The sequence below is a fragment of the Aspergillus homomorphus genome (genome assembly GCF_003184865.1).
Source record: "Aspergillus homomorphus CBS 101889 unplaced genomic scaffold BO97scaffold_10, whole genome shotgun sequence".
Taxonomy (NCBI): Eukaryota; Fungi; Ascomycota; class Eurotiomycetes; order Eurotiales; family Aspergillaceae; genus Aspergillus; species Aspergillus homomorphus.
The window spans coordinates 315,721-343,684 of record NW_020291896.1 but is presented as its reverse complement, the minus strand read 5'-3'; the positions used below and the strand labels follow the sequence as shown (position 1 = coordinate 343,684).

General features: G+C 52.0%; 6 protein-coding genes across 6 annotated transcripts; 1 reads left to right on the top strand and 5 right to left on the bottom strand.

The window, feature by feature from the left end:
* Positions 1 to 670: 670 nt before the first annotated feature.
* BO97DRAFT_469339 (FAD-dependent oxidoreductase) lies at positions 671 to 2,147 on the bottom strand (the record flags this gene model as incomplete). The annotated part of the gene is made up of 5 exons (XM_025699827.1): positions 1,987 to 2,147; positions 1,788 to 1,925; positions 1,620 to 1,723; positions 1,462 to 1,565; positions 671 to 1,390 (listed from the first exon to the last, which is right to left on the bottom strand). The coding sequence occupies exons 1-5, from the start codon at positions 2,013 to 2,015 to the stop codon at positions 671 to 673; spliced, it is 1,095 nt and encodes a 364-aa protein (XP_025553210.1). The 5' UTR covers positions 2,016 to 2,147.
* Positions 2,148 to 3,691: 1,544 nt separating this feature from the next.
* Positions 3,692 to 5,269, top strand: BO97DRAFT_341186 (OTU domain-containing protein; the record flags this gene model as incomplete). Its single annotated transcript, XM_025691629.1, has 3 exons — positions 3,692 to 3,917; positions 4,011 to 4,438; positions 4,493 to 5,269. The coding sequence occupies 3 exons, from the start codon at positions 3,692 to 3,694 to the stop codon at positions 5,267 to 5,269; spliced, it is 1,431 nt and encodes a 476-aa protein (XP_025553209.1).
* Positions 5,270 to 7,024: 1,755 nt separating this feature from the next.
* Positions 7,025 to 9,522, bottom strand: BO97DRAFT_341238 (MHYT domain signaling protein; the record flags this gene model as incomplete). Its single annotated transcript, XM_025691630.1, has 4 exons — positions 7,025 to 8,446; positions 8,510 to 8,695; positions 8,745 to 9,309; positions 9,371 to 9,522. The coding sequence occupies 4 exons, from the start codon at positions 9,520 to 9,522 to the stop codon at positions 7,025 to 7,027; spliced, it is 2,325 nt and encodes a 774-aa protein (XP_025553208.1).
* Positions 9,523 to 13,376: 3,854 nt separating this feature from the next.
* BO97DRAFT_469336 (MFS transporter) lies at positions 13,377 to 15,899 on the bottom strand (the record flags this gene model as incomplete). The annotated part of the gene is made up of 6 exons (XM_025699826.1): positions 13,377 to 13,530; positions 14,131 to 14,784; positions 14,900 to 15,137; positions 15,189 to 15,574; positions 15,656 to 15,760; positions 15,877 to 15,899. 6 exons carry the CDS (start codon positions 15,897 to 15,899, stop codon positions 13,377 to 13,379), a joined length of 1,560 nt encoding a protein of 519 aa, XP_025553207.1.
* Positions 15,900 to 16,765: 866 nt separating this feature from the next.
* BO97DRAFT_422966 (thioredoxin family protein) lies at positions 16,766 to 17,169 on the bottom strand (the record flags this gene model as incomplete). Its single annotated transcript, XM_025696841.1, has 2 exons — positions 16,766 to 17,063; positions 17,135 to 17,169. 2 exons carry the CDS (start codon positions 17,167 to 17,169, stop codon positions 16,766 to 16,768), a joined length of 333 nt encoding a protein of 110 aa, XP_025553206.1.
* Positions 17,170 to 18,603: 1,434 nt separating this feature from the next.
* BO97DRAFT_18045 (uncharacterized protein) lies at positions 18,604 to 21,433 on the bottom strand. The gene has a single exon (XM_025690384.1). The coding sequence runs from the start codon at positions 21,107 to 21,109 to the stop codon at positions 18,728 to 18,730; it is 2,382 nt and encodes a 793-aa protein (XP_025553205.1). The 5' UTR covers positions 21,110 to 21,433; the 3' UTR covers positions 18,604 to 18,727.
* Between the last annotated feature and the right edge of the window lie 6,531 nt (positions 21,434 to 27,964).

The window sequence follows — 27,964 nt, the reverse complement described above, 5'->3', positions numbered from 1 at the left end:
AATCATCAGCAGCAGCGCCCTTCCTCGCCACTTTACTAGGAGGTTGTTCACCCCCGGCGCCGGCGCTAGCCTCGCCCGTCGACTCGGCCCGTAGATCTCGCTGATCGGGTTTGCGCTTCCGGGGGATCGGCGTACCGTCTGTTTCGGAGTAGTCTTCTACCTGCGGGGACTTGTACTTCATTCTGTCTGAGAGCGGGTGGGTGGGTAGGAGGTTGTTTGGGAGTTGTTTCGCTCGTCTTAGTAAAGGGTGTGCGTGGAGACTGTCTTAGTAGGGGATGTGAGGGTGGAGGGTAGCTTGGGTAGGGAATGTGAGTGCGTAGGTTGTCTTAGAACGCGGTAGGCAGTGTGATTGTATGAAAAGTGATGGATGTGATCTTGTATAGATATGATGGGTTTCGAGGGGTGGTCTCGCGAAATCTGGGGTAGTATGAAGTATAAGTCCTCCGCGGAACTGTTATGTCGTCATCATGAATCAAGAACACCACTCTCCCCACCTGTCATCCAATGGCTGTCGGACTCTTTTCTGAGCTTGGCATCATTACCTTAATATTGGCCGTTGAGTCAAGCTGGAGGAATTCTATATACGATATGTCCGAAGGTCATGCTGATGCTGGATATCCCAGGCAGGGTAAACTGCGTTTACACAGCTCAACCCCAACCCGAAACCAGTTCAAAGCTTCGCGCGACCCTTCCGCTCCAAAACCCCATAAACCAGCCTGACCGCATCATCCGCGCACCCAAATGAAGCCTGGTACCCGAAGCCGCCATGGCCGTAATTATGCACGACGGCGAGGCTCTCGACGTGATCCGCCTCGACGCGCGGGCCGCCCTCACGGAGGGGCCGCAAGCCCACGCCATGGCGGATCACATCCAACCCCTCAACCCCCTGGCCCTCGGACACCAGCTCCGGGCAGAGCACGACCGCGCGCTTCATGATGCGCACTGCGAGGTTGGGATCAGGTAGCGGATCCCACTGGTGCTTCTGGTAGGTGCCGCCGAGGATGGTGCCGCCGCCGGCGGCGCGCGTCATCACGTAGACAACCTCGTCGTCGCCGTCGTCGCTGCCTGAGATCGAGACCATCTTGCCTGGGTCGTTGCGCACAACCACGATCTGTCCCCGCGCCGGGTAGAGCTTGGCGTCTCGCACGCCGCCTAGGGTTCGGGAGGCCAGGCCTGTGCAGTTGACTACCACGTCCGCGGTTTGGCCGTTGGCCGTGGCTGTGGCGGCGTCGGCGATGTGCTTGAGGACCGCGCGGCGGAAGGTCACGCCGTTGCGCCGGCATTGGCCGACCAGCCACGGGAGGTAGATCGCTGTGTTGATGCAGACGGAGGTGAACTTCGAGGCATTGTCGATGCCTTCGGCTAGTTGGCTTGCTGGGATGTCTTGGAACTGGTGGTTGTGTTAGACTGGACTTGAATGATAGTCGTTTATGGTAGAGGATAAGCGCTGGGTTCACGCACGTCCGGTACAACATCTTTATACCAGGGGTTCCTTTGCACCAATTCAGAGAACCATTCTCCGGTTGCGGATCCTTGGTCTTTGGCCCGGTTGTAGACGATTGTTTCTTGATGCGCATAGAGTCAGTGGCTATCGGCAATGTGGTCGGGGTCATTCATACCTTGGAAGTGAATGCCTGCTTCTGGATGTTTCTCGGTAAGGTCTTTCAATGCTGGCCAGGTGTTGCGTTCCCACTTTTCATGGTCGCTGCCGCGCTTTCCCACCCTTGGATACGCAGACAGATCAGTCTCAAGCCAGGCCAGGCGGCTTCTACTTCTAGGGGACGTACGGGAGATAGTTGGCTCCAGCCCATGGAGAGGCATATTCGATGTCATAGTCGCCAGGCATATGCTTAGCGAGAACGGTGATGCTATTCGAAGGGTCCTTCGAGAGGAGATATGCAGTGGTAAGACCAGACACGCCGGCTCTGAGACCAGGGATTAGTATGAATACTCGAGACAGGACAGCATGAGCGGGGTCAGACATACCCCAGAACCACAATGTTATTTATCGCCATTGATGCTGTTGCTTTCCAGGGACGATTCTATGAATGCTGTAAAATATCAAATGCCCCGAAGAAGAGGTGGATGTCCGGAAGTGGAAGATGGATAGACAGATACACGCCGTGAGTCAAGCAAGCAGCGAATGGTGACCGTGCCCAGTACAGTAACTACAGCTTATCGCGATGGAAGCCATGCGGGATGATAAGAGATCCCCGCTCGGGGCTCGGGGTCTCTCGCCAAGCCGGAATGGAGAAACCGTCCTCAGGCACCCAGGCAGGAGGATGTCTTCCCACCCCGGCCACAGGTGCGGTTAGTAGAACCTTCCTGCAGTGGTCTTTGGGACTATCTACATTGTCAATGGATAACTTTCAATGACAGCGATTCAGCAGATTCGAAGTCACATTCTTCTGACATCAATTGACAGATGACATGCCAGTCGCGTTGACGGGACATAATCAAGCACAGGGTCCATAGTCCAGTCTCCGGGCTCCACTAAATCAATTGGCCGCATTACCATTGGCCATAAGCGCGTTCTTGTCAGGGCGCAGTGAATGAGGTCAATCACAGCGACAAAGCAGCGCGTCTCGCAGCCAGCGTACCGAGTATGCCTGGCAAGTGACTCGCTGACAGCTCACATCCATGTTATGCAGTTATGCCCGTGTTCTGCAGCCTTGCTACATCCGCATCATTGCCAATCGACCGGCCGACAGGTCACTTCATGCACAAACAACGCAGAGGAATCTAATAGTGGATTCGGGTTGGGGAGAATCGCAGTCCAACCGTTGTATTCCGACAGGGCGGTGTGTGCTTGGGTGCTTGTTCTCTTCATCCTTTCCCCTCCGTCCAGTGCAGTACAATCTACTTAGTACTTGTACTAAGTATCATCGATTGTGGATTGTGGGATCTGGTTGAGGATGAGGCGCGAATCCATGGATGAAAGTGGTAAGTTACATACAGTCAGGAACGCGTCCTCATTGATGGACTCGAAGGGTTGTGGGGATGACCAAGGATACAATACCGATCTGCAAACCCCGATACAATAGGGTCTGCACCTGTCAAGTCAGGCTCCTGAGCAGACATTGAAGTAAATAAAGTGGCCTTGGCGAATTGACAATGGCAATCTCTATCGAACAATGGCTCTAATTGAGTGAATCAATTTGAGGTAGTAGAATGTACTGAAGTACTCGATGGCTTCCTCGAGTCCATTTCTTTCGTCATCAACCATCACCGCCCTCGTCTATGACCCAATCATCAGCTCAGTATTACCTCACCGCCCCTGTTTTCGGACAAGAAGCAGGAAAAAAAAAAAGTTCAAAGCGTGGCTGTAAGACTCCGTACGGAGTCAGTAAGACTGCAGTTCGCCTGTCTTGAAAAGAAAAGTCTCGCGTGTAGATCGTGTGTTGCTTTTCCTTCCGCCCGCCTTTTCTTCCTTCCCATTTACTTACTTACTCTTACTACTACTACCTTAACACCACCCATTCACCTGCCAGAATAAACCACTTTCTTCTTTCCATTCCCCCCCCTCTTCCCCCCCCTTCTCCCCATTTTATCCACTTTTACTATTGTTCTTTTTCTCTTTCTTTTCTTTATTCTTCCTCTCCTCTCTTTCTTCTGCTCGACGAAAGCTTTCTACAACTCTTTGTTCCGCAAATGAGTGCGTCTCGTCGAGCAGACACTATAACCACTAACTATGGCGGACGTTCCGAACGGTGGCAGAATTGTGCCTATAATCGCGGCTCCCCGTCAGCATTACTCCAGTTCGCCCGCCGATGAGCTTGTGAACACTCAACCCCTCCCACAATCAAAAACCTCCAAATCTTCCCGAAGTACGCGCATCAAGACTGCCGAGGCCGAATGCCTCGAGATTCCCTGTCTCAATGAGCTAGGGCTGTATGCTCTTCCTACCGAGGGCGACGGTACGTTGCTCCTCCTCACCCGCCATTGCGCTACTAGCTTGAATCTTGGCGCTGTGAATCTGCTGTACCTTGCTTTCTAACCGTTGTACGTAGGCAATTGTCTGTACTATGCCCTCTCCGACCAGATGTACGGTGACTTTGCCCACGCCGATCAGATCCGGGTACGACTTGCCGATCACATCTTAGCCAATAAGGACTACTTCATGAGCTTCATAGCTGCCGCCGGTGGAGAACGCAGGGCGCCTCGCCGCGCAGCAGCCAGGGCAGCCAGGCAATCGTATTACTCTTCTTCATCCGCCAGTCCTGCGCCTCCCTCGGCCCAGGACAAGGAGCGTAGCTTTGACACCAAGGTCGCCGAATCGAGGAAGCGAGGCGTCTGGGGCGGCGCAGAAGAGATTCAGGCCTTCTGTCAATCTTTCAAGCGGGACGTGAACGTCTACACGATGTATGGAATTCAAAATTTCCGTGACGTCCACGCCCCCGCCGACGAGGCAAGAGAGAAAGTGCATATCGCATTTCACGTAAGTAAATCACCAATGCTATGTCGTAGTCAAAGACCTAACCCCCCGGCGTAGGACTTCCATCATTACTCGTCTGTTCGACATACTAGTGGGCCGCATACAGGGCCACCTTCTATATCTCCCGTCGACAAGGCGCGTCAGCAGGAAGCTTCCTCTACCGTCGTGGACGTGGCGACCCCGTGGAAGATCTCGGCCATTCAGGAGGGTCTCGGAGGTAAATACGACCGGGAAACCATTGTGGGCATGCTGCAACAGTGCCGGGGTAACATCGACCGGGCGTTCATTAATCTGATTGGCGAAGACGCGAACCATAGCGCAGCAGATGCGCCTACCTCTAAGGCTATCATGAAGTCGCATCTCCAGCCCTCCTCGCGGTCTTCGTCTCCGTTCAGTACGGGCAGCAAACGATCTGCGGATGAAAGTGAAGCTGATGAGAACCCCCGGCCGGCTGTGCGGCGCACACGGGCCCGGGAGACTAAACGACGGATCCTTCCCGACGTGACCGTTGGAATCGCATTTCGAGACGATCAGAACGATCTTGTCTCTTTGCGACTGCGGGTCAGTCCTGACACGGTGGTCCCCAAAAAGCAGCCCACAGGTCACTCGACCGCCGGGCAAACTGAAACAAGTTCTCTGGGTTCTGCTACCGACAGCACCGATCAGTCGAAAAAGGACCCAAAGCTCAAGATCAAGTTCAAAGCGGCGGCACCTCCACCTTCAACCGAAACCGCCAGTCGGCAGCAGACTGAGTCCAGTGAAGAGCCAAAGGCACCGCCGCCGCGACGGAGCAAGCGTCTGTCAAAAAGCCGCAACACCCCCAGGACGGGTTGATTCATTCATACCACGCATCTCAGATCACACTCTCCGAACCTCATCTAAAACAGCAGAGTGTCACCCCCCCACTCACGCATACGACGCTAACGACCACCATCTATTTCTTCGATACATGGCAACATTTTCTGGCTATTGCATTAACAAGCGCGTTGGGTGTTTCTTTTCTCCCGAGCTTTCTTCCATTAGAGCGTTTAGCCCGCTTGCTTCACTTTACTTTACTTTACCTTTCTTTCTTTCTTTCTTTCTTCATACCCTCCTGCATATACTTGCTACATGCATGCATGCTTCCAGCGAACTAGACCTTGCTCACGATTCACACCATTTCAACTTCTTTCTCATATCAGACAAGATCTTTGGGAGGAATTTGCCTTCCCCAAACCATTTATGATACCACTACCACCACGACGCGATACATCTTTGTTTCCGGGGGCTTCTGTATCGGTTCCGCAGTTACCCGAACTGAACATAACTTTTCATCATCATCAGGCGTTTGCACTCCACTGGACGGGCATTTCCTTCATGATATCCCCATCACCATAGGATGGATGAATCTTGCATATTTCCTTCGTTTCAAGAATCAAAACGAGCCGATGCTCTGCATTGAACCAATAATTTCAAAACTAGCTTGACTTGGAACCTGTCTGTAGGGAGACAGTAAAACCAGAAGAAGAAGACATAGGCCCCCCCGGCCCTTTCCCCTTCGGGTACGTACTTAAAACCAGAACACAAGATGCGTGCACCCTGTTACCTCCCCGGTTATTTACCCATGACACCCAATAAAAGTGTAATGTTCCCATCCTCCCTCGATTCCGTACTATCTAAGCATAGACCAACAAGCTGGCTGTCTAGAGCAGCATCAGCCTTTACTAATCCAAGCTCAAACTCAACTCAACTCAACTCTACTTACTTGTTACCCTGCTAGCTACAATTCCTACCAACTGCAGTGGTATTCGCATGGAGTGCAAGAGTCCAAGTTGAGCTATGGGACTTGAAGGTATGCACGGGCTTGGTGGGAGGCTGTGGTTCTTGTGTATGGATGAGTGGAGTTTGTTTAGGTGTTAGGCTGTGTTTATGGTTCGTTGAGTAGCATACTTCGATTGGAAATAGGTTCCACGTGCTTGGTGTGTGGATTACTTATTTGGTAGTGTTTATTTCTTTCATACCTAAGTGTGGATTACTTGCTTGATAGTGTGGATTGATTGATTGATTGATTGATTGATTGCTCGATTGATTATTCTAGCGGGTTTAATGAATAGTATTGTTTGGATTAATCTCTATCGTGGATGTATAGTGCCCGAGACCTCTCTGGTTCGCTCGAGCTAATCGCGGCTTCAAAGTGAGTGGTTGAAGTCAGGAACGGTTCGCGAGGCGAAGGAGTGAGAATGTAAGGTTGAGTTGGATGGAGACTCCATCATGTTGTGTCGATGGTGTCGTATGCTGGGAAGCTGAAAGGAAAGGGGGGTCCGGGGATTCTCCCCCGGGACGTCATCTCATGTGAGAAATGGCAAGGGCCGATGTCAGCAAGCTGTTTTGTTGTTGACGATTGGGATTTTGATTGCATCGGTAGGAACGCTGTAATGTTCGGGAGCAGCTTGACTTTCTGCGAGCTTTGTGCAGTACTGCTCAAGGCGGGCTGGTCGTGGTTGCCCTGCAGGCATCAACGGATCAGGTTGTGGTTGTGGTTGTCAGTTCGTGTCTTCTGACTGATTGGTTCGAGTATGAGGTGTTCATCCATCGATACTCAAATGTACCTCAACCCGTCATCGCGACTGGGTGGAGATCAGTGTCCGGTCGCAAGCGGATACCCGAGGAGTAGCAGAGGTTGTACAGGTCGTCCACGTAGGTGCTGTAGGCCATGTCGCCGGCGACGACAGTGGTGCGAGAAGCGTGTCTGGGCGAATTGAGCATCTGCTCCGACAGCTTTGCCACATCAACCTTGACCTCCTTTCGAACCATGATATCGCCCAGCGGGGAGACGTCCGTCCAGCTATCCGGCGACCGCTCCTGCACCACGGTGATGGCCTGCTTGCGCGGCCAGAATTTGAAAACGGATTTGACGGAGGGAGCGAGCTCGGAGTCGGTGGCCGAGCTGGTGCGTGTGTCGGAGTAGTACAGCTCTTTGCCGAGCTCCTTTGCGAAGCCCTCTCCTCCATCGGGGGCCTCGTTCAGTTGCTGCTGGACCCGGAAGAGACGCAGCGGCGCAAAGGTGTAGTTCGGGTTCGAGACTCGCGTGTCCAGGTTGCCCACCACGCAGAAGGACAAGAGGGTGCAGCTTGAGGTCTCCATGGTATTCGGCGTGCGACAGGGAGCGATGAGCGGTCGAGCGGAGAAACGGGCTACCTGGTTGATATCAGGAGGGAGCGTGGCGGCGAGGGTGGCCATTGCATGGATCAACTGTTCTCGGAACTCATCCGCATCCTCATTGGCTTGGGCCGCCTCCGATCTAAGCCAGGTCATGCAGGTCGATATGGTCCATCCCTCCATGTGTGATAGCAAGTCTAGATGCTGGAACTGAAGCCGCTTGATGGGTAGAGTCGCCGACGGTAAGGGGTTGCCGGTTCCCTTGGCTGTGAGCACCTCGAAGTGGTCGTAGATAGTTGGCCGCATGACGAAAGAGACCAAGTGAACGCCGGGCAGGTAACTGTGGCCGGAGGTAGCGTAGTCGCGCATGTCTCGGAGATGAACGCCCAGGGTCGGTGCGGGTATGTGCATGCGGCTGGACAGGGCGGATGTAACGTTCTCGATCGTGGTGAATCGGTATCCGGCAGCGGCCATGCGGCTCGCTTCTTGTTTGTTCAAGTGGCGAACAGTAAACATCATCTGACCTCTGCTTCCACCAAGTCTAGCGTATCCCATTGCCCTACCAAAGCATGAGGCCGGGGCACTTGTGGTCAGAACGTCGTCGTACAACATGCCAAGGTTCGGTAACGGCTGTCGCAATTCGTCGGCAAGGTCCTGAGCGGCCACGCAGAAGTGGCGTTTGAAAAGCTCGTCGAAGTCGGTCTGGAGCTCGTTCTCCTCGTCCAGCCCATCTCCCTTGGCGAAGTAATCGTCCGACTCCAGTCGAACTCTCATGAAAGGCACGACATCCTTGACGATATTCCAGTTTCTGCTGGCTCGGAAGGCCCAGAGGAAAGCCGAATGAGATCGGGTCAGATCGTCATCATTGAAGGTCTAAAAGGTTGCAGAGTAGAAGTCAGCCTCCATCTATGAGTATAGCGTTGTAGCCTGACGTACCTTGCCCAGGTAGCGGTCGACGATCTTTCGACTAGGGAGCAATGCATGGGGCGTCACCATGATGCGTCCTTCTTGATCGAAGTAGACGCCGCTCAACACCAGCTGCCGAGCTTGTGTATGCAGCCGTCTCCGACTTCCACCGGCCGCCACCGCACATATAGTCAAGATTCCGCAGGCAGCGCATGCCTATGTTCCATTAGCATCTTAACCCCAGCTATGATTGGGGTCAACCTACTAGAACAGCGCAGATGATGACAGTTTGGCTTCTGGAAAGCTGGCTGCTGTGCCGAATACTGTCATCGTGTTCCCAGTAGGAAGTGCCGACGGCAGCAGTCCAGTGCATTCCGGAAACAGCACAGGCCAGAAAACAGCCACAGATGCCTCGCCTCCACCAGCTGTCCGTCCAAGTCGCTCTCCACCGGAAGAACACCGCCAGTGCAGTTGTGCTCGCGAAAACAGCGATGATGGTGGCCCCCACGACATTCGCGACTTTATAAGAACATCGGTAATTGCTGATGCCAAGTTGGCCGATATAGTGCATCCCGCAAGCCGCGCCGCCAGCAAGTACACCACCCATTGTAATGCGAATGAAACTCGTCTCTTCGCTGGCTCCAATCGAATAGAAGGCAACAAGTAGAACAACGACCGGCAGAACGAAAGAGACACCGGTGAAAGTCATGCTGTAAACGATCTGAATCTGCTTGCTTCCATCTCCGAGAACGATGGCGCGATTCCCAATAAAGTGCATACACCAGATGCCAATGCCTCCCATAACGATTGAGGAGGTAAGGAGGAGATACCTACTTGGGCGGTTAGAGGGACTTGAATCCACACGCAGATGGGGCCAGCAAATTCTCATACCAGTTGTACAAACCAGCCCTGGAGGTCCGTCTATGTAGCAGCTCCAGGGTGGTGGTACATCCCATCATGCTCACGACATATGAAAGAAAGATATAGCCCCCGAGGTATGAGACAGGGATCGACTCCCCATTGTATCTGTCTGCGAGCCACATTCTCTCAACGAGAGGCTCTGACGAGAGCAAGGTTAGAACCACAAGAGAAGGCTGTCTGTTGGTCACTGCATCTAGGACATCGAGCCTATAATCTTACAAGGGAGTGGAAGGTGGGTGGCGCATCAGGGAGCGAGAAAGAGTGAGGAATAAGCCTGATATGGGGGGGATGCCAGCTGCTGACAAGGGAGATCTCCGATAATATACCAGAAGGATCGAGCTGGTGGTATCTGGACCGCGTATTCACTTCGGCGGGACTGGCCGAATTCCTCCAGGAACCAGGATCTCGGAGCATGCTGCAATTAAGGGCAAATAATATAATAAAATTCAGCCAGGCCCAACGAGTACACGGCGAGTGGAAAATAGATTAGCGACGGCGGAAAGCCACGGATACATTACAGGCTCCTACGAGGACTGATAATGGACGTTAAATTTGCGCATGCGGAGCAGTAGGAGAGCAGGTCCCGCTTTCTGGTGGCCATCCGGGTCTAGCAGGCACAAGAATGACGGGAGGAGAGAAAGACTAGAGGCCATCGCGATTGTTTTCCAGAGCCAAGACTGGGTCCGATTGCATCAGTGAATCGGTTCCGGAAATCCTGTAATCAGGAACGATGGAGTGGACACAGGCGTTGGCGAGTCACGATCCAGCCCTGTCAAACAACCACGGCCTGTGATTTCAACCCAGTCAGCCACAGCAGCTGAAAGTTAATCAGCGGAACTGGGTCCAGGCTTTGGCTGCTGGCGTATCAGGATGAATGATCTGGTCAAATCTCGGAGATATAGGCTAGAGAAACTCTGGTCGGCTGCGCCGCTTAGGTGGTAGATTGCGCCTTCGCTCTTCTCCGAGGGACACTTACTTTATCCGCTTGCCGCGGGCAGATAGGGACGCAATATGGACGCGAGTCAAGGGAAGCATCTTGTTTCTTTGTATTTGGGAGCCCCTTGCAGGTTTCTTGCCAATTTCAAGCGGATTTAGGCCCCGCGCCGAAGGATGTCAGCACTAAATCAGTGTCTTGAGTCGTCATCCACACCTGAGACTAGTGAAGGCTCCGGAGGAAGAGACTGAGAAACAGGCATTCCAAGGATCTCAGCCGGAGAAATCGACCAAATGGATTGGAATAGGGCTACATCGAAGGGGAAGATGATGGCAAGCGAGACAAGACATCGGGGAAATCACCACATGGGAGAAAGGGCACAGCCGCACAACAGCAGGACCCTGGGTGATTAGTGCGCACATCCAGAGGACCTGACGCCGAGGCGAACCCACTCTCTGGGAGATCATGCGCGTCTTGGACTCCAGGCACTGGGTAGCTTGGCACCGGTGAGACACACCGAGCAGAGATTGTGAGCAGTGGAGCAAGCGATTGCAAAGAAGGGTGGTTGACAACTTGACGAGCTGAACGAGGCCCAAGACGGTTTAGCGGCAACAGACTCCGATCGATAGATGGCGTTAGTCCCGATCTGGCTAGTCCACTCGAACCGCTCTCGTTCTAAGCGATGACCGGCCATGCGACGATTCATCCTTGCTGTCACCAATTACTTAGTTAGTACGAGTATTGCGGAGGCATGAAAGCATAAGCGATGGACAGAGTCAAGCTTTGCTGTCACCTCTCCCCTACGGTTCTGACTCGTTTGGCAGCGATGCGAGTCTGAAACATGCCTGTTGAGTGTTGACGAAAACCTGCCCACCGGCCAGGCCAGTTCAGCTTATCAACCAGAGCCGTGGCACCCACGCGGTAGAGCAAGGTTTTCTATTCTAGTGCCACGCACTGGCCCGGCTCTAGATCCGGATGGGAGAAACAACACTGGACACACTGGGCTATACCAAGGTCAAACCTCCATGAGCGCGCCCCTGCCAGCATTTTGATCTGGGATTCCTACTTTCCCAGCTCCTCCGGGATCTCCTCCGTCGGTTTTCAACCACTTTCGGGCCTAGTATCAATAACTGCCTTGCCTTCTCCGGTTACGGCTGGTACTACTTTCAATAATTAGAGGCTTTCCACAAACCGAAACTTTCTCGGGTCTTAGTGTCTTGGTCCTGAACGCAACGATCACCATGTGACCGAGCCTCGATCACGCTCAAATCTGCGGTGGCGGAAACATGGATGTGGCAAACGTGGTGTGGGTTGGACAATCTTCCAACCCAATCCAATCCGTCTGTATCTATCCTAAGCCATCTGTGATCTGTCCATGACAGATCTCTGTCCTCGTTGTGCCGGAGATTGATAAGAATCGTGCTTCGTGGCATCTGAAAGCGGTTTAGCGTGTGAGGTCAGGTCAGATACTGACGCCACGAAACCTACCGTGAATCTGAACTTTGGGGCAAGAGGGGGGCGGAGGACGCCTCAATAATGAAGTTTTATGGTTGTGAAGAACAATAGACTTTATTTAGGTCGAGACTGCACGAATAAGGTTATCATCATCTCGTAGATTTAGTCGAGATTCGGAATTCTTAGCACGGATTGAGTTCTGTGTGAATCAGCTCGTCCTCGACTCGGGGAGATGCTCGTCGGTAAAGTTCTGCAGCGCTGCTTTCGACTCGTAGACAGGCAGATACCGTATTCGAAGTTCGGCAGTGAATTCTGCACGAGATGGAGGGGTATTTAACGCGGGGAGTATCACGACTCAGGACCTTGATCTAGACCGGTTGATGCTATCGACGTAGGATAGGGATCATGTGAGCATCAAGCCAACTGGCGATATCATTATGCTTGTCAACCCGATTCAGTGCGAACTACACAAGCTAGGAGTATCTCAGAATCGAGACCTTCAAGCTTGACGAACCGAATCGCACGAGCAGGACAGCATTTCGCCGGGATACCTGCCGATCAGCGAAAGCCAACTCTAATCGCTGAATAGCTACCACATGGCTTTCTCGCAGGCTCTGTTAGCGACTCGCACCCAAATCCAAGAATTAAACGCGCCCCCGAAAGAACAATAAACCAACAAACCACCACAACCCAACCACAAACCCATGAAGGCTGAAGGCGGAAGCAAGCACGCGACCCCGACTTCGGAAAAACACCTCAAACACTACACCCGCCCCATCCGATAATCCATCGCAAATCGTACAGTACTCGATATCGTACTTAGTACAAAATATCTGACCCACCGCTCGGCGGATCAGATCAGATCAGCCCTTATCACGCTCGATATCCGTTCCACCAAACGCACAACTCGCTTGTTCAAATTAATGCTGATCAGCGCAGCTGAAGCGGACACCACTCAGTCAAGAGAAATTCAAACACACAAGCGAAGTCGCTTTCCCCACAAGTAGAACAAAGCTGAAAGAGCTAATGCGATGTTCTCCACCTTCAATATAAGCACTTCATTAGGAGTACACTCACTCGTCCGAGAATTCCGGGTTATCTCCGAGGGTGTATGATCCCTGCGAGCACCAGAGTATAGACACGGTAAACAGATTAGAGGAAGGAATACCCCTAGCATCTACACTATAACAACTAACATTAACCACACCAATATCTCAAGCAACCAGCCTAACTCAATCTCAATCCAAAAGCAAGACCGAAAACCACCCCCTACTCTCAACAGACCACACCGATATAAACAGAAGAAAAAAAAAAGATGCGACAGCTAACCGACCCCCTTCCGCCCAAGACAACCCCAGCCCAAATTGAATTCATTAATCTACACCAAATTAACGCAATCAAAATCAGAAAATACCAATATAATCTACTACCAGCTCAATCCCCCTCCCCTCCCCTCCCCTCCCCCCGAGACGAGACGGGACTCGGGACTCCTCGCTGCACCCGCCGCCAACCGACCGGGGAACGAAACCTCGGCAACCGCCGGGGATGATATCCGGTGCTTGTAGCTCCTATGTTCTTCGGTGGGATCTATTCCTTACTATCTAGGTAGGTTGATACGCTGGGATCATGGGTAGACAGTGTGTTTTGTGTTTTGTGTTTCAGGTTGGATGAATTGGTTGGTGAGGATACTGATCTTTTTCTTTGTGAGTTAGGTTGGGTTGAGTTGCGTTGCGTTGAGTTGCTAGTAGGTAGTAGGGTAAGGGGGTGGTTCTGTAGGCTGGTGAGGAGGGTGGCTGGATGGTACTTATTTCCGAGTCGTAGACTACTGCTTTGTTTCTGTCTCTACACTCCCTAGGATGGAGGCGGGGCTGAAAGATTAAGTAACAGGGGTGACATTTCTTGGGCTTGCATTTGCTTGCCGGATTGGTTGTTCCAAGTGGATAAATATAGGCGTGGAGTATCTCCCAGGGGAAATTAATAGCTGACTCGATAGAGTTCGTCCTCTTGTTGGAAAGCCAGGGCTGAGCTCAATACTGGAATGGATAAGTTCAGTCCACAACCACAGTCAGCAGTTCTAAGGAATTTCTCTTGCCTGCCTAGTCGACTTTGAATGAGAGTCCCAGTCTGATCATCTGCCAAAGAGAAAATCCCATGTGATACTGCGGGATTATGTGATTATCCTGCATGCAACACGCATACGTGCATGCATGCAAGGTAGATCAGATCTCCCTTCTAGAATCCCTATCCCAGTTCTCGACGTCCAGTGCTTGCTTAAACGCATAGTCAGACCAGCAAGTGGTTTCATACCGTCAGCCACTTGTCTCAGTCAACAATCACAGACACCCGTCTAGACCTCACACTCCGCCGTCGAATCCACCACCCATACCGATAGAAAACGATCGGAATCGGAATCAGCGCCACCTCCACCAGCCCCAGCAGCGTGCCCGTCCACGCGATCCCCAAGCTATCGTACAGCCGCTGGCCCGCCAGCGGAAGCGCACCGCCGAAACTATACCGCATCATCGCGTTGCCTGCGACCGCCGAAGCAGCGTAGATCGGGTAGCTCCCTGCCAGGTAGTGCGCCGAGTAGATGAAGATGAGGGTGTTGCCCATGCCGAACGGGACGCCAGCTAGGATCGGAAAGGCCCAGTGCGTCGTCGTGCTGTTCGGTGGTTGGCCTGCTGCTGCTGCTGTTGTCCAGGAGAACCAGAATTCGCCGATGGGGCTGAGGATGGCTCCGAGGCAGACGGCGCTGACACAGGCCTCGGGCGGGAGTTGGCCAGTGCAGGGGTCGCGCGGGTGGCTGGTGATCATGCGGCGGATGATGAGCGGGTCGCTCAGGACGGCGAGGATGACCCCCGCGCCGATGCCGCAGTAGCCTAGTCCTGCGATGCCTGGGGACCAGCCGCGAGAATCGCGGAAGGCGAGCGGGTAGCCGACGAAGCAGAGGAATAGCGTGGCGTACACGACACCGACGTAGAGGTTCCAGAACAGGCTGGTTGAAAAGGAGCATGGAGGGTTAGCATCTCTTGAGGGCGGATGTTGGGCAGCGCTGGGCCAGGGCGTACTTACCATATGGGCTCACAGATGGTCATGACGACAGGCCGGACCAGATGGCTTCGCATGAGATCCATCCCACCTTGGTGCTATCGTATCGACACCACCACCGGAAGTCCCCAGTGCGCTCGCGCCTCTTTCTGGTTCTTGTTCGCAGGATCGCAGGCTCGTATGTCTCTCGGGAGAAGAACAGGACCACGGCTGATATACCTGCCCAGCAGAGTACGATCCAGTTGATCCAGCGCCAGCCGAGATGCTGGTAGACGAATCCGCCGACTATGGGGCCTGCATCTTCATCAGCCATGTCAAATCAGTCAATGCACCGAGAGATCCATTCTGTACCAATGACAGGACCATTCATCGCCCCGAGACTATAAAGACTGAAAGCCAACGCTCGATACTTCCTGTTGGTCACATCATTAATCGTGCCCGGCCCACCCGCAATAGTGGCACTACCAAAGAAGCCCCCGAGTGCCTTGCCGACGAGGATGGTCTGTATATCCCGAGCGAGAGCCACGGGTATCACCGAGCAGGCGAAGGCGACGATAGTCACCAAGTACACCGGCCGACGACCATACAGCTCCGACAAGGAGGCAAACACAAGACACTCAAGCGCCAGACCGAGCATATAGGTAGTCAATCCAAGCGATACAAGCGTATCCGACGAGATGCCGAAGGATTTCTTAATTCCTGGGATCCCGGGGGTATATGATGTGGAATAGGAGATTCTGCAGGAAGTCAGTAATCCGAGGCTTCATGTTTCAAGTTACTGTTGATATCTTGATTCAGTCAGAGGGAAGAGCACTTACACGCAGGCACTCGATATCGACATCGCCCCAACCATGAAGCTTCTGTATGCGACTGACCAGTTGCGCGGGTTATCGTGATCGCTCCGTTCCCAACAGACTTCGAATCTGCCATCGTCGATAGAGTGGCTTGCGGTGGGTGCTGTCTCTATCCCAGTATACGGCTTTCTGAAGGGTTTTTGTGATTATATGTTTGTATGCTGGGCAAAGTAGGCCTCTTGTACTTCGCCGCCGTCAAATGTCGCATTGTCAGCAGTCCAGAGACTGTGACGAGTTCGGTGCAGGGTCAGGTTAGGTAAGAAATCGCGATAGCAGCCTTGTCCAGCAGCCCTAAGCTTGCTCCTGTAGAATCATCTAAACATGGGAGAAGTCAACCGAAGAACCATCATCTCGTAGCGACTCGACCAAAATAGCATATTCGTGAGGGTGGCATATTTGTGTCCACCCCAGTGGGCCATTTGCCAGTGCACACATGTCAAAACCTGGCCCGACCTTGTTGATATTATACTTTGTCCGACGATGACATCTTCGACTTTCTCATAGTGAGTTCCCAAGCGAGAGATAATGCACTTGACATCAATGCTGTGAAGACAGCAGTGCTCGACACACAGACGCCAGAGGATTCGCCTGAATGCATTATGCAGATGGATGTGGAGAAGATCGGGCAGTTCAAGATTGTCATCTGCAGCCCTGGGGAGTCACTATTCCCGATTAGGTTTTATGCTCTCATCTGCAGGGTGATATTGGTTGAGGTTCTCCCTTCGAGTATATTTCTTAGCTTTTTTAGATGCGCTTTGGTAATGAAGCATTTATTGGCACAGCTATTCTTTTCACCAGTCGGATGCTTATGGGCAAAGCGAGACGGACATCAAACATAGTCTCGGAGATGCTATTCCCAACTACTATCACTACAACATCAACCCGAATCACCCGCATCAAGCAGAGGGAGCAAAATCACCAGATATCTTGCCCCATCTCTAGACAGATACAGCCAGCCTACTTCAGAAACACACAGATATCAAAGATACAGCCAGGAAAATATTGGAAGCGATTAAAACCGAATTGTCATTTCAATATTATAAATCATCATCCCTCCACCACGCAATCGCGAATCTATGCGATGAGAGACTTGATGCCAGCCTCGAGGGCGGGAGGGTTGGCACCGACGATGTCCTTGATCTTCTTGCCGTCCTTGAACAGCATGAAGGTGGGCATGGCGCGGACACCGAGCTCAGCGGCAACGTCGGCAAGCTCGTCGACGTCGATCATGTAGAACTTGGCCTCGGGGTATTGCTCGCTGAAGGCAGCGACCTTGGGGGCGATGGCCTTGCAGGGACCGCACCACTCGGCGAAGCAGTCGAGAACGATGGCGTCCTTGGAGTCGGTGACCTTCTCCTTGAACTCAGCAGCACTATTGCGAGCCGTGTCAGTATCCCCCGGAAAAAAAGGAAAAGGTGGATTTGGGGTGGGGGGGGAACTCACGACTTGATAGTGTGAACGTTGCCGTGGCCAGACATGTTGGATGATGTGGGGTTGAAGTAGACGGTGGGAGATTGAGAGAAAGAACGGCGGTTCAAGTTGTTCGCGGCGGGGAAGCGCTGGACGAAGGTGGGACGCAAGAAAGTAGAGGATGGAGTAGTAGAAGAAGTTCTAGCGGAGGAGAGAAGAGAAGAAGAGAGGCGAGTGGATGGTTTAAAACTGCAGTGAGGAAAGGTTAAGACAGAGAAGAGATTAGCTCGGAATGAAGAGGAGGGGCTGACGCCGAAAAGGAGGGGCTTCAATCCGCAGTTTTTATGGGTGGGCGCAAATGACGTTGCACGCAGACACCGCAGCTCGGGGACCTCTGACTAATCACACCGCCGCGGGTCGAAGCCTCTCGGAGGCGGTGGAAGAAAAGGAAGGCCGCAGACAGAGAAGAGAAGGGAATGATGAAAGGATGGGAGTGATGGTTCAGAGCTTACCAAGAGCCCACACCTCGAGAAAGGCGCAGCAGAGTAGATGGATTTGTCAGATTGGCAGCAGACATGATCGTGCAGCTAGTCTATACTAGGTAAACAATTGTTCTATAGTCGGTGTCTGAAGGGAACTGGTTAGCCGGTCGGGAAGCACAAGGGCAGGCAGGTTGGATTGGAAGACAGTTTCAAGAGCAGTGCATTTTGGATGACGTGCTCCGTCGCTTATGAATAGCGACCGGTCTGGACATGGGATGCCATGTTTATGCCTCAGGCATCACACTGCCCCCCCGTCCTTCACCGCCTCGATAAACAACTATCTGTCCCTCAAATCCCTCGATCCTTTGGTCCTGAGCCTCGAGGTGTGTATGACTATACACAGTGGGTACACACAGTAAGTACCTACCTCATGGTCAAATCACGGCTCAAACACTGCTCAGCACCAGTAACCAAGTTACAACCCTCCTGAATGATGATACTGACTACATTTATAAGACGCCCCCGGGAAGGCTCACCCTGGAGCCAAGCCGACTTGAACAATAGTCATTGTAAATAAAAGTCGAAAGAAATACCATTGTGGGGTGACAAGGCACCGACCAAAGAGAGGAACTATCTCATATGCCAATATGTGCATTAAACTAGATTTGGAGAGTGCTTCACTTCTATCGAAAGCGTAAATCCACACCGGAAACAGTAGCTTTGAACCGGCGATCGTGGCAAACTCCTCGAAACTTCCGCTGATGTGGGGTATCAACAAATGCAAGAACAAAACCTGCCAGCAAGTCGAAAACGAAGACCTGGCTTGAGGAAGGCGGCGAAGGAAGAGGAACGAGTATGGCTACTTCAAGTGCCATAAGAACTAGAAACGAATCCATCAACAAGGGGCAAGGAATCGCAGATTAGAAGTCAAGGGAGCGACAAAGGAAAACATCAAAGGAGTGACTAGGGTAAGCATAGGGGAAAGGGATTATTACATGAAATTAGAAAGAGCAAGACTGACCGAAAAGAGATTCGGTACTTTCTTGTCTAAATCTCTTAGGGGTGAAAGGCCGTCGAAATCTGACACTCATTGATCAGGCTGGGCTGAAAGCAGGTCGCTGAAAAGGCAATGCAAATCAAACGCTCAATAGGCGCGTCCGACATCGTACTCGTCGTTGGTGTCAAACTCAAATTCAGCCGAGTGTTCCTCAATAGGACTGAACTCTTCTTCGGCAGATAGAATGGTTTTAAGCAGGCCTTCATTGGACTTGGGACGAACTGTCGGATTCACCAGCACAGGGCGTCTTGCAACTTGGGCGTGCCAGGTTTCCTCCGCTGGATCCTGTGCATGGTCCATAGTCATCGTACTGTCTCGCTGAGCACCTGCGCCATGTCCAGCTCGCAATGGTTCGTCCTGCTCAGTTCCGAATCTCACAAGAGGCTCGTTGAGCGACACTTCATCACCTTTGAGCGAGCCCTCGTGGCCTTCCTCCTCAAGTTTGTTCCTTGATGAACTGAGGCTGGTTCGAAGAGGGTTACTTGGTTTCTTCTGAGAGATGCGGCGAAGAAACTGCCCTGACATCCAGGATCCCTCAGAATCGATCGATGCTAGAGACTGAGATAATGGAACATTATCTGGATTTTCATCCCAGCTATCGCCTCCCCACGAATCGTGCTGGTCATTGCGAGCATCCGGGACGTCTGAAGCAGAGCTTGGGATAGGATACTGAGTAACCATGTTGACATCAGACGTTCCATCATCTCTTTCGAATTCATCGGCCACTTCCGGTATATCAGGGGACTGAAGACGTGAGTCGGGCGGTGATAAAGGTTCATCACCAAAGTGTTCCGTGAACTTTGATTGGGAGCGCTTGATCGTGCCAGTGCCAAGGAATGCCTTGGGGGGAACGTACGGCGCCGGACCGGACGAGGATTGTGTTTGAACTCTGAAAAAGGACTCATGCGACGGATTCGAAGGCTCGGGGCTTCGTTCTTGGAAACGTTCACGGTAGCTCCTCTTAAGGCGTGAGCTTCCCCGGCGGAAGATCGATGTCAAGGTGTTCACGCGTCCGCTACTGTGGTCCGATAGACGACGGTCGGAATCGATAGTCCTTGAAACATCTGATGTCGATTCTCGGCCTAGACCATAGAGGTGCGAAGACGTGGGACTGTAGACGTTACGCCTCGACGGTGAATGAGAGGGAGTAAGACTGCTGCGGGACATGCCGATTTCTGCGGATGGAGCAAAACTACGTCGAGGCACAACTCTGCGCCCACGGATCGAGCCATCATCGATGTTACCAATGACATGAACACTCTCCGGAGTTTCGCAACCTTGTCGCTCGGAGTCTTTGGAAGCACCACGCAGCCATGACCCTGAGGGAGTACCCCTCAAGAAAGTCTTGGCATCGTCAGATCTGGGGACACGGTCGAAACGATCCGATGTAGCCCGGCTGCCAGCACCAGGCCGACCTCTCTGGGTTGAAGGGGTCCCTTCGAGCTCAGCCTCATGCTTTTGAGGGGCGACGTCGGCAGCGTCCTTGTCCGGGTGCTGCTGCTGGTCAGCAGCTTGTTGCAACTTGCGTTGCAATTTCTCCTGATCTTCAGCCTGCTTCCTCTCCCTGCGCCGACGGTCTCTTTCCAATAACTCCCGTAGAGCACCCGCGTCCAGAGCATCGGCCAGATCATTTACCTTTTTGTTCGAACGGACATTTTCATCATACCCAGCAAATGTCGGCCCTTTGTCCTTCTTATTGGCTGGCTCGGGCGACTTTAGACCTCTCGCGCCGGAAACCTTCGGAGTTTCAACGTAACGAATAATCGGACGGGGGGTCCAGGCAGCGAAAGTGTTGACCTTGAAGGTGTAAGACTCGAAGATGTCCGATAGTGACGACTCAGTCGAGTCACGAACGGACAGACTAAGATCAGACATGTGGCGGTCTGACCGACGGCTTGGTGCCCTGGGGCCTTTGCGTGTTTCGATAGATAAGTGCTCACTAGGAAGCGGCGACGGACGACGGGGAATATCGATCGGAGCGGAAGCCATCAGTCTTATCTCCTGTTCTCTAGCAATCTCGTATGCCTTGCGCTTGCTCAATTTCTTCTTCAAAACTGCTGGTCCGCTTGCACTTCGCCTCGTCTTCAATAGTGAACCAGATCGAGTCAACGAAGGCTGATCATGGCTTGCATTGGAGTGAGAGGTGTAGCCATCGGCCTGCTGACCGAAGCGGGAGGACAATTGCCTGTGTCCTCTCATCGAAGCCGGTTGCTCACTGTGTGACGTAGGCGGGGGATACTGGCCAGGCTGGAAGGTCGAAGCGACATCGTGCAACGAACTCGGGCAGTCTTCATTAGGTGGAATGTGTCGGTTCTTCTGACGTTTCGAGTGTTTGCGGGAGGGTTTGCTGCCTAGCCTGCTGCCATCGCAGCTGTGGCGAGGGTCCTGCGGCGGAACCTCGGCCACTGCAGGTGCATCCAGCTGGATCGTGTGCCGCTTGCTCTTACGACCAAAGGGCCATATCGCCATGGCGTCTGATCAATTCAAACTTCGTGCCGCTCACGAGTCAAAGTGGACACTGAAGTAGTCGGAGGCGAAGTTGTAGCGGATGACGGGACTCATGAGGAATGACGAAATGAACTAGACACGCGACCACGGAGCGAAGTCTGAAGCTAGAGGCTTAGGCAAGAGTCGGAGCCAAAAATAACCGGATGACGGAGAAATTGGTTAAGATGGGCGAAAGAAGGGAGGAAGAAGATTTGCAGAAGGAAAAGAGAAAGAGAGAGAAAATAGTTGAGATTTCACGATTGGGGGTTGTTGACTGGTAACGGAGGCAAACCGAGACATCCAGAGCGATGGGGACAAGCCGGGAGTACAAGGCCGTTCTAGCGTATGTACTGTACCTAACGAAGGATGCCCCAGGTGGTGGATTGATACAGGTAAAGCGGTACGACGTCGAGACCGGGGGGATTAGGAGAGGAGGGGAGAGAGGTGGAGAGAGGAGGGGGCGAAAGGGATGTGACTATTGATTTAGAACGAGCGGGTAAATCGGAGGACTCAACAGAGGTATGAGGAATGATGGCAGTAAGGTAAATAGTGTAAGTATTGAGTATTGGACGTCGTTGTAGTAGTAGTAGAATTAACTCAGGTAGTGAGACCCGGGGGAGCCACGCCACATGGAGTGGCGGAAAACAACCTCCGTGATCGCCCAGAAGGAGGAGGAGAAGAGAATAGAAAGGACTCAAGGAGGAGGACTGCAAACCTGGAAGAGAGCGAGGGGAAAGGAAGGCAGTCCGGAGAAAGTAGGTAGTGAGGAGGAAGCAAGTTCGAAAAGAAAGGAGAGAAGGAGAAAAAGAGGAAGAGGGAGAAGGAGGAAGGAGGAAGGGGGAGAGGAAGAGAAGATGAAGAAGACGAAGAAAAAGAAGAACAAAAAGAAAAAGAAGCTGCTGCAAAATAGTAGTTTAGTAGCTTTGAGCCCGACTGGGGAAGAGAGAGAAAACAAGAGCCCAAAAGAGTCGATGTCCGATGGTCGATGGTCGATGGTCGATGAGAGTCGGCGAGGGACTGTGAGGGCCGAGACAAACAAGCCGCCCGTTTCTGAACCAGGGGAACTGCTCGGTCACGGGTTGGTTACACACTTTCTCTTCCCTCTGGGGCAGTCACAATAGCTGCTACTGCTACTACTACGAGGACTTGCTGCTGCTGCTGCTGCTGCTGCTGTAGGTTATGGAGTCGCATGGTAACAATGTAATATTGGAATCCCTCTCTCGCCCCCTCTTCTCCTCTTCCCCCCCCTGCCCTTGATTGATGGATTGGATTGCTTGATGGATCGATATGATAGGATGTTAATTCATTATCTGCATCATCCCGAATGTTTTCTCTCTTTCCCCCTCTCTCTCTTGGGTACAGCACATACATACATACATACTACATGCACGTCTGTTGTCTGTCTGCCTTCTGATCGTTCTGTCCTGTGCTCCATACCTGGTGGGCAAGGTGTCATGCGGGAACTAATGAAAATCAACACAACGACGGAAAGGGGGAAAAATTCATAGATGATCATGAAGAAAATCTCTTCAATTGTGGAGAAGAGCCCACTGCGTCGAAAGTCCGATAGAAGCCCAATCCGATTCATTATTATCGGTATGGCTTCGGATGCGAATCGACAATGAAAGGGAGGAGAACATCATTGGTACCTGCCTTAGAGTAACCGCGCAGTGCGTACTCATGTATCTGCCGTACTCCACACAAATCCACCCGCCCAGCGTCGAGACTTTAGAACAGAACAAGCTAGCCAGGTAACGCGCTGGGCGAAAGATGGGTAATTCATTTACATACATTATCCCCATGAATCACTCTCGATTTGTTACTATACCACACAACACAGCACTCTAGATGGCCGCCCTACGATGCAGCAGCAGTTTACTTCGCGACCTGGGTCGATAATCAATTGGGGTTGGGATCAAGGCAAGGCGCTTTTCCGGGTTATCATCAAGCGGGACAATGGGGCCATATCACAATCCTCTATGTAAGAGCACAATGAAACGACTTTCAGGGAGACCGCGTTGAGTTACCATGAGCCACAGTTGAGGCCCGAATATGCTCAGCAAAGCCTCCTTGTCATACTGTACTGATGGCATCCCCGCCTGGACTCGAGCTTAATCGAGACTCGAGGGCATTACTCGTGGTCACTCAAGGGTCCTGAATCATGCAATGACGTTGAACCCTTTTCGATCTTAGCCAAATGATATCTGAGAGCGCGGCAAACCCCCCTTGTTACGGGCCGGGCGGGATTGCGAGGCGCTGGGCAACCTATACAACCTCAACGCCCATCATCAACATCATCATCATCATCATCATCATCATCATCATCATCACCATCACTCACTGCTAATGTGATGCATAACTCAAGACGGTAATACGGGCGCGCACTCTCGGGACCCAAAAATCGTTCCGCCCACCCTTGGTGGATCCTGTGACAAAAACGCAGCCCCAGAGGTTCTAATAGTCTAAGACTACAGAACTCTTCGGGAGGGGCCAAATGACGATGCCGTTGGGCTTCTGGGGTGGAGACATCTGAACCATAAATGCGGCGCTAATTCTTAGCTCGCTGCCGAGTCACTGGAGTCACGCCCAAGAAAATTCGTTCAAAAAACAGCACAAGGGAAATACCGGCCGGTACAGAAAGAGTCGAACCGGACATGACGGCATGCATGAGATTCTTACTGATGCGGTATACATGTACTGCGACCTTACAAGTGACTAGAAGCACCAACTAATATTCCTTGCAAAGCGCGGGACGAAGATGCCGTTATCTCTTGGCGACAAGTGTCCAGGACATGACACCTTTTCCGCCGACAGTACTTACTTGAAGCTAGCAGCAGCCTCGGTGTAGATACCTCGCGGGAGCTCATTTCCCGCTGGCTACTGAGTCGTTGATATCCCGCCTGTCGGCCATGACAGCCTAATGACAGGTCGAGTGAGCTGTGGTCCAAGCGTGCAGAACCGTGACGAGAACATACATACACTACACCAGAAATTGTAACGACCAGCAATCTAGGCGAGCACAAGAGGTACTGAGTGTGGGTCGATAGGTGCTGACGGCTCTGGCTACTTATCTACATGTATAATTCTTTGGAAACACCAGGCATTTTTTTCTGCTGCACGGCGGTCCGTCGAATGTCGATCAAGGTGGGAGTGCCCATACTAACTTCCTTAACGCCCTTAGAACCTTTCCCTAGATTGAGCCCTCGGCAGCATCAATGTCGGCTTGCGTCAGTGGCTCACTCGATTCATCTGCAAGTCCCTTCGCGAGGGTTGAAGGGGGGCTCGATGCCTACTTACAGCTTATTACTTTTTTTCCGACTGGTGACGGAATCAATATCCAACCGCAATCTATTTTACTTCACGTCCTTGGCCCTTGCAGAGTTTGGGTCTATACGCCCGACCGGCCCGTGATCAAACCCAGTATAGCGGAGTTGCTGCAGTAGGCAACATCGTCATCGCTTGATGCCCAGACTACTCTTGCCAAAAGTCCCCGAGTCAGATCGCGGTTGAGGGGCGGCAAGGTTGAAGGTTCGTCCGTTTGTTGGAGAGGCGCGAGCCATGACCGCTTCAAGGATGTTGGTATCGGCGTTTTCGGAGTTTCCGCGGCTTCGGTCTCTTCTGAGATCTCCTGGTGCTTTATTGGCAAGATCCGATCATACATAGATTGAGTTGCTCAACTGAATCACCAATATTTGTACCCGCACCAGGTCTTCTGCTTCTGCAATCATGTGCGGTGAGAAGAAGCCATTTCTCCCGAGAGGGGACTTCCTCAACACATTCCTGACAAAAGATCGTACTTGAAAGTAGTCTCCCACTTACCCAATGATCGATGCAAATCAGTAGATCACCCTGTTCCTGCATCTGAACCAACCCCCCTCAAAAAGACCCGGCCAGATCCCAAACCGATGGAAGGAACCGGTGAGACATTCCGTCTGACTAATCCCTATTACCCACCATTGAGAGGGGAAAGAGAGGGGAGAAGAGGAGATGCAGAGAAGAAGCAAGCCGCAAATCCGCCGAGACGGTGTACTCTGTCAGTCTCTCACTTCTTTCTCACTTTTCACTCGCACCTTGCATACGGGGGAGAGACAGGCGGAAATTAACCCATCAGCCACAACCCATGGGTCGGGTAATTTCTCGAAGATGCCAAATTAACATTCAGGAACGACACGCGGGAAAGTCTCCCAGGACCATGGTACGGAGACTTTCCTATTGATCAATCGAATAAACATTCGCATCCGAGCTCTATTTGGTCTTCCCTGGACTCATGCATGTCATCCATTGTTTTCGATGAGAAGATTGATGATGAACAATAATCCTCCGTACGGGACAAGATGGGGTACATACATCGGCCGCTAGTAAAATTCAATCCGAAGGACTTCTTCCACAGTCACATCCGCTGAAACAATCTTCAATGATAGGCGGAGTAATTTCTTTTTTGCACATTTTCCATCACCAACCTGAAAGTGTGGGTCATTCCTACAGATGGGAGGGACTCTCTCGGTCGAGAAGGACAGAAGGGCAGCAGAATTTGTTGTTGTGTTTATCCCTATTTTATACCAGATCTGCTCGCTTGTGCTACAGACGTCGGCAAGGGTACTCCGTACTCTCCACCTCTATAAGGTACTTTGGCTTGGCGAGCCGACCGTGATCAACGATCGACCAAATCCCCAGCTGTTGCACGGAGAAGAGTCGTTCATACGCATTGTATGTAACTGTGCCTACTAGCCGCCCTTCGGATTTCATGCCTACGCATTAACGTACACTTGTCTGTCCTCCCCCAGGTCCCTCGGCTGCAGCCTAATGTGCGGGACAGCGATGAGAATGCCGTTGGTATGTGCCCTGTGGCGAAAATGTGTCTATCATCCATGGTGAGACGAGGGGCTCCATCTCCGTTTTGAAGTATGGGGGTTAGATCGCTTTGTTATTATAGTAGGGGAATTGTATGCCTTACTTCCTGGTACTCGTGACTACAATCAACAACCTGATCTTCGTAGTGGGCTTGCCCTATCCCGTCCAAGGGTAAGGGACCTTAGAGGCTATCGAGGGTGCCCAAGTGATAAATTGTAGTTTCTACGAGTAAGCCAGAGATGATGTATCGTTGCTAGGAAGCATACAGGCGCAGATCACTCGCTTAGCACAGTGTTTTCCATTCCAAGAAAAACTTCTAGACAATCGATACAGCGTAGATCACTGAGACTCGATAGAGTAATGCTGCTCAAGAACACAACAGCCATTCCCTCCGCAACACTACAACATCGCACCGAAAACCAACACTAACTCCTCTGCACTGCCCACGGATGCCCACAACCTCCGAGACACTTCAACGGCCGATCAACAGATCAACACTAACCCAAACTTTAAGACCGATCACGTCTCCATCCTCTTGTGGCGATACGCCAGGTTTCCAACCGTAGTGGGCTGAGCACACACATCCACACCCCAACAATACGATGACAGGCAAGGCAACAGCCAAACCCATTCGCCGCCCGCTCGAAATGCATCAACCTGATAGCCTTTTCAAAACACAGCGTTCGTACTCAGCCTTCAGAAAACTTGAAAACTCATCATACTCGTTTCCTTAGTACAGTACATAGTAGGTAAGAGTGCAGATCATGCATCGCCCCGTTAGAATGAAGGATAGTATACCCTCCACCACTGAAGGATAGATTCCCCAAAACCCCTCCACGTGAGCTATCACCACCCCACATAACAGGTGTCAACAGGGATTTACATGTATTTCCATCCCACAACCTGGCCATCACCACCACCGGGCACCGCAACGCAAATCTGGTTTTACCTGCTGATCGACACTGGGTTGTATTGGCAGTCCCGGCTACCTTAATCACATGTCCGAAATTACAGATCATGTAGTTATAGCAGCTGGTCATACCTACAGATGACGCATTCAATGTAGACTGCATCCGTAGAGCGAGTGAAAGGGCGTCCGTCGGAGCTAAGCTTAAATATGGGGGTGATTGTAAGGAACCACGTTGGCGGGATGCGCTGGCATGGCGCTCTCCCTCTCTCCAGCGATACAGGCATGATGTGGTTGGTGCTTGAGGTTTATATAAGATGCTTTTCTGAGCGACCGGCCGGCTTGGTCGCTTGCTTTATGTGCGTGTGGCCATTGAGCTTGTGAGCTATTTGTTTGGGTATATTCTTACCAATGTCAAAAAGCAGGCTACCAAGACGCTAATATTATTCACGCCTTATCCCACGCCACGTCTTGAGTCGACCCCCTTTCCCGACAGCCATGCATATCTTTGCAAGCGCTAATGAAGCCACTTGACAGTCAAATGATTCGACCCTCATTCCCCCAAGCTATAGTTAGGTAGACAGTAAACGAACCGAATCCCCAATGCGCCAGCATAGAGACAAAATATGAGCAAAGGAACTAGGACACAATGCCTACATCCTCAAGGCCGATAGATAAGAAACAACCCGGATGCCCAACCACAAACGCCAACATCAGAGCCCAAGGCATGAAACCCCAGGATAAAAGTCCTCTATAGAAGCTAAAGACTCCAAAACGCACTACACCACCACCCTTATTTAACCACATCCACAATTTATCACATTATCGGGTACATCGCTTGCGCAACCGATTCGGCTCCCCTTCCAGAACACGATAACGACGACTCACGTAGCGGCTCAGGAACCGTTTTATGGACCAGGAATTATCGTGTGTTGCGCTCTTCTTAGTCGTATTCATAGCAGCAGTAGCAGTACTGGTGGTAGTAGTAGAACCTCTAGTAGTATCCCCGGATTGAGAACCCAAGAACCCCTCATGTTGCCATCTGGCGTGGTCTCCCGGCTCCGGATGTTGTCGGAGAG